The sequence below is a fragment of the Cyanistes caeruleus genome, unplaced genomic scaffold (assembly GCF_971803275.1).
Source record: "Cyanistes caeruleus unplaced genomic scaffold, bCyaCae1.hap1.1 HAP1_SCAFFOLD_516, whole genome shotgun sequence".
Lineage (NCBI taxonomy): Eukaryota > Metazoa > Chordata > Aves > Passeriformes > Paridae > Cyanistes > Cyanistes caeruleus.
This window is the reverse complement of record NW_028256227.1, coordinates 1-8,139: the sequence shown is the minus strand read 5'-3', so window position 1 is coordinate 8,139 and position 8,139 is coordinate 1. Positions and strand designations below refer to the sequence as shown.

The 8,139-nt window shown below is 50.5% G+C and overlaps 1 protein-coding gene across 1 annotated transcript; it reads left to right on the top strand.

Annotated features, from left to right (window-relative positions):
• Positions 1 to 709: 709 nt before the first annotated feature.
• On the top strand, positions 710 to 8,133 carry LOC147645351 (uncharacterized; the record flags this gene model as incomplete). Its single annotated transcript, XM_086874719.1, has 3 exons — positions 710 to 1,588; positions 6,347 to 6,446; positions 7,883 to 8,133. A coding segment is annotated over one exon (762 nt), but the record flags the coding sequence as incomplete, so codon positions are not given.
• Positions 8,134 to 8,139: the final 6 nt, after the last annotated feature.

Sequence of the window (8,139 nt, the reverse complement as noted above, 5' to 3'; positions counted from 1 at the left end):
TGGATCCTCCAATTCCTGAATCCTGGATCCCTCCTGGATCCTGCAATTCCCAGGATCCTCCAGGCACAATTCCAGAACTCCAGACACAATTCCAGACACAATTCCAGAACTCTGGACACAATTCCAGACACAATTCCAGAACTCCAGACACAATTCCAGATGGAGTTTAGAGCTGGGAGCTGATGCTGAGCAGGATTTGGGAACCAGAAAAGGGAAAACCCCAAGGATCCAACGGCAGAGCAGGACCTGGAAAGTTAAAAAGGGAAAATCTGAAGGAGCCGGCGGGCAGCGCTCATGGGTGCCAGCCCCGCGGTGTCACCCGGTGCCAGCAGATGTCACCCGGTGTCACCCGGTGTCACCCGGTGCCACCGAGCCCCGCGGCCCCCGGCAGGTGGTGCTGCCGGCACCGGGAATAAAGTCGGGAGAGGAGCAGCGGCCGGAGGTGAGCGGGATGGGGCGGCTGGAGCGGGCAGGGAGCGGCCGGGGATAACAAAGAGCTCCGGGAGCCGCGGGGAGCGGAGCGGGGAGCGCCGGGGAGGGGAGCGGGGAGCGGCCGGGGAGGGGAGCGGGGAGCGGCCGGGGAGGGGAGCGGGGAGCGCCGGGACACAGCCGGGACACAGCCGGGGCCGCTCCCGGAGCCCATCCCGGGGCTCCTCCCGATCCCGGGGCCGATCCCGATCCCGGGGCTGATTCCCGTTGCTGATCCCGGTGCCGCTCCCGGTGCCGCTCCCGATCCCGGAGCCTCTCCCGATTCCCGTGCCCATCCCGGTACCACCCCCAGAGCCTCTCCCCATCCCGGAGCCGCTCCCAGAGCCGATCCCGGCGCCGATCCCAATCCCGGAGCCGCTCCCGGTACCGCTCCCGATCCCGATACCGCTCCCATTCCCGGTACCGCTCCCGGTACCGCTCCCACTCCCGGTACCGCTCCCATTCCCGGTACCGCTCCCTCTCCCGCTCCCTCTCCCGGTACCGCTCCCTCTCCCGGTACCGCTCCCTCTCCCGGTACCGCTCCCGGTACCGCTCCCACTCCCGGTACCGCTCCCGGTACCGCTCCCGGTACCGCTCCCATTCCCGGTACCGCTCCCTCTCCCGGTACCGCTCCCGGTACCGATCCCGGTACCGCTCCCTCTCCCGGTACCGCTCCCTCTCCCGGTACCGCTCCCGGTACCGCTGCCGCTCCCGGAGCCGCTCCCTCTCCCGGTACCGCTCCCGGAGCCGCTCCCTCTCCCGGTACCGCTCCCACTCCCGGTACCGCTCCCGGAGCCGCTCCCATTCCCGGTACCGCTCCCGGAGCCGCTCCCATTCCCGGTACCGCTCCCTCTCCCGGTACCGCTCCCGGAGCCGCTCCCACTCCCGGTACCGCTCCCGGAGCCGCTCCCATTCCCGGTACCGCTCCCTCTCCCGGTACCGCTGCCGGTTCTCGCCCCGCGGAGCAGCAGCAGCAGCAGCAGCAGCAGCGGCTTCACAGTGAAATTCCGGAGGAAATTTCAAGAGCATCCGGATCCGGAGAAGGAGAGAGAGAAAGAGGAAGGGGCAGAAGGAGCCGGAGGCGAGCGCGGATCGCGGAGCGGCTCCCGCCGGGGATGGGGTGAGAGCCGCCGCTCCTCTCCCCGCGCTGCTTTTTGCTCCCTCACAGAAAGCACTGAAAGGGTTAAACCGCTCCGTTTGGGGGTTTATTTCCCGTGGAAAGTTTAGATTTGTTTTTATTTTATTTTATTTTTTTTTTATTATTTTTTTTTTTGGGGTGGGGGGGATTGGGAGTGGCCGCGAGTTCTTGGAGTGAATTCGCGTTCGAGGCTTTCAAACACAAATTTGGGAGGATTGGAGCAGCTCAAACTTTGCCAGGAGTTAAAAATTCAGGATTTTATTGGGCTTGTTGCGTTCTGTAAAATGGGATCCGTTTGCTTTTCTGGCTGGATGAACTCCGGGGTGATTTGTGGGGAGTTTTTCCAAGGGTGCTTTTCCCAAGGCTGTTTTCCAGAGGTTTTTCCAAGGGTGGAATAATGGTTTGGGACACGGAAAGATGGAAACAGGAGTTTAATTATTCCCAGCCTCAAACTTTTAGGAGCTGAAGCGTTGCTGTGAGTTCCCTGTGCAATCCAGGCTGTTTTTTTGAGGAGGGGGCTGTGGAGCTGGAGGAATCCTGTCAGATAATTCCCTTCAAAACTTGGCTTTTGGCAGGGCAAAGAGGGGCTAAATAACATTTATTTGAATTTAATTTATGTCTTTAAAATTTATTTATTTATTTATTTATTTATTTATTTATCTATTTATTTATTTATCTATTTATTTATTTATCTATTTATTTATTTATTTATTTATTTATTTATTTTATTTATATATTTTATCGTTTTTCAAATTTAATAATAAATTTATTCTTTGTTTATTTTATTATTTATTTCAAATTTAATCATCCCTTCATTTATTCTTTATTATCTATTTCAAATTCAGCCATACATTTATTTGTCCTTTATTCACTTCGCTGTTTGTTTCAAGTTTAACAATCCCTTTATTTATCCTTTATTTTGTTATTTATTTCAAAATTTAATAATTCCTTTATTTATTTCATTATTATTCCTTTAAAATTAATTAATTAATTAATTAATTAATCTTTTAGTTTTTTATTATTTCTTTAAAATTTAATAATTTATTTCTTCTTTATTTATTTAATTATTTATTTCAACATTTAATAATTCCTTTATTTATTTCATTATTGTTTCTTTAAAATTTAATTAATTAATTAATTAATCCTTTATTTATTTTATTATTTCTTTAAAATGTAATAATTTATTTCTTCTTTATTTCAATATTTCATAATCCATTTATTCATCCTTTATGTTATTATTTACTTCAAAATCAATACCAACACATTCATTATTTACTTATTTACTATTTAATTAAAAATTCAACAATCCGTTTATTTATTTTACTTATTTCTTTCATTATTTCTTTAAAACCCTTGGGGGTTTTTTTTAATATAAAAAATCCCGTTTACCCCCTCTTTTTTTTTTTTTTTTTTTTTTTTTATTTAATATTCTTTTTTTAAATTTTTCCTTTTGGATTACCTAGATAAAGAGATCAGACACAGATTGGGGAGGCAGAAAAAGCAGAATTGAGGAGTGGCAGCAGCGTGAGGCTGACAGGAACCCTTTGAAGAGGATGTGCCTGATCCAGGTTCAATCTCCTCTTTTCCTGGCGCTTTTCCCTCTGATCTGCTGGAAAAATAAAAAAACTTCCAGAGCTGCCAGGAGAGGTTTAACAAGGCCAAAACTCGGGATTGAGATCCCTCAATCCCTGGGATTCCTTCCCGGAGTTTCCAGCCCTTGGAAAACGTTGGGATGAGGAGTCAGCCTGTAATTATCACTGGCAGAGAGGCAAAAACCACATTGTTCCACCCCAAAATTCATTTAATTCCATTGTTCCACCCCAAAATTCATTTAATTCCATCGTTCCACCCCAAAATTCATTTAATTCCATCGTTCCACCCCAAAAATTCCTAATTTAATTCCATTATTCCACCCAAAAATTCCTAATTTAATTCCATTATTCCACCCAAAAATTCCTAATTTAATTCCATTGTCCCACCCCAAAATTCATTTAATTCCATTGTTCCACCCAAAAATTCCTAATTTAATTCCATTGTTCCACCCCAAAATTCATTTAATTCCATTGTTCCACCCAAAATTTAATTTAATTCCATTATTCCACCCAAAAATTCCTAATTTAATTCCATTGTCCCACCCCAAAATTCATTTAATTCCATTATTCCACCCAAAAATTCCTAATTTAATTCCATTGTCCCACCCCAAAATTCATTTAATTCCATTGTTCCACCCCAAAATTTAATTTAATTCCATCGTTCCACCCCAAAAAAAATTTTTAATTTAATTTTTATTTGAACTTTGAATTACTGCAGAACCTCCCAGTGGTGTTGGTGTCCCGTGTGTTTGGAATTCCGGGCTCTCCCTGGACCCCCCGGCCGAGCCCCCCCCTCTCTCCGGGGGATTTTGGGGGTTCCTGGCTCGGGGAGAGCCCGGCCGGGCTCCAGGCAGGGCTCAGCTGAGTCAGCGTGGCCAGCAGCCAGGGCTGGGGATCATTTCTGTCCTGGGAACGCTCAGCTCTGTCCTGGACTCAATTCTGTCCTGAGCTCACTCAATTCTGTCCTGAATTCACTCAATTCTGTCCTGAATTCACTCAATTCTGTCCTGAGCTCACTCAGTTCTGTCCTGAATTCACTCAATTCTGTCCTGAATTCACTCATTTCTGTCCTGAATTCACTCAATTCTGTCCTGAATTCACTCAATTCTGTCCTGAATTCACTCATTTCTGTCCTGAATTCACTCAATTCTGTCCTGAATTCACTCAATTCTGTCCTGAATTCACTCAATTCTGTCCTAAACTCACTCAATTCTGTCCCTCTCACTCATTTCTGCCCCACTCCCATTCAGGATGGACAGGGACACAGGGACGGGGTCAGGATGGACAGGGGGACAGGGTCAGGATGGACAGGGACACATGGATGGGGTCAGGATGGACACAGGGACGGGGTCAGGATGGACAGGGGGACAGGGTCAGGATGGACACAGGGATGGGGTCAGGATGGACACAGGGATGGGGTCAGGATGGACACAGGGATGGGATCTGGATGGACACAGGGACGGGGTCAGGATGGACACATGGACAGGATTCCTGAATGGACACAGGGATGGGATCTGGATGGACAGACGGACGGGGTGTGGATGGACAGGGGGACAGGGTGTGGATGGACAGACGGACGGGGTGTGGATGGACAGACGGACGGGGTGTGGATGGACAGAGCTGCTTTGGGGTGCCTTTCCCAGCCCCTCTGGGTGTCCCTGCAGGAGGAGCTGCCTCATCCCACCCCTGGATTATCCGGGCAGACCCGGCTCAGCAGAGCCAGGCTTTGCAAGGCCGGCCCGGGCGAGCACAGATGGCCCAGCCAGGGCTGCCTTTGGTCCTGGCACCTCTCGTGGGCTGCTGCTGCTGCTGCCACCTGTCCCTGCTGTCCCCACGCGCTGTCCCCGAGCTCCTGGGTCACCCTGAGCCCACCTGGCAGGTCCCTGAGAGCCGCGGGGACAGGTGAGGGTTTGTCCTGGTGACACTGAGGGACACAAATAAAGGTTTAGGATTTGCTGTAGTGGCAGTGAAAGGCACAAATAAAGGTTTAGGATTTGTTCTGGTGGCAGAGAGGGCACAAATAAAGGTTTGGGATTTGTTCTGGTGGCATTGAAGGGCACAAATAAAGGTTTGGGATTTGTTCTGGTGGCAGAGAGGGCACAAATAAAGGTTTGGGATTTGTTCTGGTGGCAGAGAGGGCACAAATAAAGGTTTAGGATTTGTTCTGGTGGCATTGAAGGGCACAAATAAAGGTTTGGGATTTGTTCTGGTGGCAGAGAGGGCACAAATAAAGGTTTAGGGTTTGTCCTGGTGGGACAGGCAGATTTCCTGAGGAAATCAGTTTGGGGCTGAGGAGAGGGAGCTCGTGTGAGGAGCAAGGTGGAAACGAGTGTGGAGGTTCCACAGCCTCTCCTGGAGCCCCCTGGGTCCTCCCGGGCAGGAGCAAACTGGAATCGATTGAGCCATTCCCTGAGTCCTCCCAAACATTTCATGGATCCCTGGATCCTCCCCAGACATTCCCTGGATCCCTGGATCCTCCCCAAACATTCCCTGGATCACTGGATCCTCCCTAAACATTCCCTAGGTCCTCCCCAAACATTCCCTGAGACCTTTCCTGGATCCCCGTGACCCCAACCATTCCCTGGATCCTCCCTAAACATTCCCTGGATCCCTGGATCCTCCCCAGACTTTCCCTGGATCACTGGATCCTCCCTAAACATTCCCTGGATCCCCCCAAACATTCCCTGTGACCATTCCTGGATCCCTGTGACCCCAAACATTCCCTGGATCCCTGGATCCTCCCAGACATTCCCTGGATCACTGGATCCTCCCCAGACATTCCCTGGATCACTGGATCCTCTCCAAACATTCCCTGGATCACTGGATCCTCCCCAGACATTCCCTGGATCACTGGATCCTCCCCAGACATTCCCTGGATCACTGGATCCTCCCCAAACATTCCCTGTGACCATTCCTGGATCCCTGTGACCCCAAACATTCCCTGGATCCCCTGATGGGAGCTGCAGCAGCTCCCAGTTCCTCATTTCTTTACCCTTCAGATAAAAAGCTGAACTTTCCAGCTCAGCCCGTGCTAAAAATCACCATTTAACCCCTTCATTTCCCAGCCCTCCCTCCATCCCGGGGCTCTCCAGCCGGGAAAATCCGTCTGGAGCCGTGGGATGTTGAGCTTTGCCCTTCCCCCTGCCAGGGATGGGAGCTGGATCCCTTCCAGCTGCCATCAGCACCCGGCCAGATCTTTGTCCTTTGGCTCTCCTTAATGCCCTGCCAAGGCCAGCCCTGGGGGAAATGTGAGTTTCATTTATTTACTTATTTATTATTATTTATTTCTCTTTTTTTCTTTCTAATTCGCTCATTTATTTACGTTTATTTACTCGCTGTTGCCGGGGCTGGGCGGGAAAAGAAGCGTCGGCATTCCAGGGATCCTGAAATTCAGAGCTGGAATCCCGGAGCTGTTTTTGGAAAGGTTTTTATTTTGAATTTGTTTTGGGCAGCAGCAGCTTGGCCTGGGCGCTCCTGAGGAGCTCCTGGAGCAGCTCCTGTCCCTCTGTCCTCCCCCGCCAGGACAAACTGCCCAAAGGATTCCAGCGGAGACGGTGGGAAAGTTCTTCCCTGGGAGGGGAGGGAATTCCCAGAGCAGCTGTGGCTGCTCCTGGATCCCTGGAAATTTGGGATCCCTGGAAGTTTGGGATCCCTGGAAGTTTGGGATCTCTGGTGGTTTGGGATCTCTGGTGATTTGGAATCCCTGGAGGTTTGGGATCTCTGGAAGTTTGGGATCTCTGGAAATTTGGGATCCCTGGTGATTTGGAATCCCTGGTGGTTTGGGATCCCTGGAAGTTTGGGATCTCTGGAAATTTGGGATCTCTGGAAGTTTGGGATCCCTGGAAGTTTGGGATCCCTGGTGATTTGGGATCCCTGGAAATTTGGGATCTCTGGAAATTTGGGATCCCTGGAGGTTTGGGATCTCTGGAAGTTTGGGATCTCTGGTGGTTTGGGATATTATATTAATATAATTAATATAATTAATATAGCTAATATATATATATATATATATATATATATATATATATATATATATATAATGTATCTATATATCTCACCTCTAACATGAACCTACTCTCTGTCAGTTTGGAACCATTCCTGGATATCCCATGGATGGACAGGGACACAGGGACAGGACCCATGGAAGGACAGGGACACAGGGACAGGACTCCATGGATGGACAGGGATACAAGGACAGGATTCCTGGACACCCCATGGAAGGACAGGGACAGAAGGACAGGACTCCTGCACAGACAGGGACACAGGGACAGCACTCCTGCACGGACAGGGACACAGGGATGGGATCCTGGACACCTCATGGATGGACAGGGACAGAAGGACAGGACTCCTGCACGGACAGGGACACAGGGAGAGCACTCCTGCACGGACAGGGACACAGGGAGAGCACTCCTGCACGGACAGGAGCCCAGCAGCAGCTGCTGTGCCCAAGGAATGCTCTCCCAGGAGGGTTTTCCACACCACATGGGCTGGAAGCTCTGGAGCCTCCCCGGCTCCTCCGTGGCCGTGTCCCGAGAGCCGCTGCCAGCGGGATCAGCTCCAGCAGCACGGCTCAACCCCGCTCCAGCCAGCAGGAATCACCTCAAACCAGGATCCCCGGGAATATCGGGGGCACTGAAGGTGCCTGGCTGTGTGGGGAGTAACAAATGGACTTTTCCATCGGCAGGGAATGAATCCCTGTGAATTCCAGCAGGAAGGAGCCCCAGAGGAGCTGAGGGAGCCCTGAGGAGGAGCTGCTGGAGGAGGGGACACCCCAATAGCTGCCCGGGCCTGTGGCCTCCTGCCCTTTACTAACAAATGTCAACAGCTCGGTAAAGTCCTGCCTTCCTTCTTTCCAAAACCAGGATTTGGGGTTTTGGGGGCGGAAAAGTCCGGTTTTCCCCCGTGTGTGTCAAAGATCCGCGTGAAAAGGGAGGAATTCGG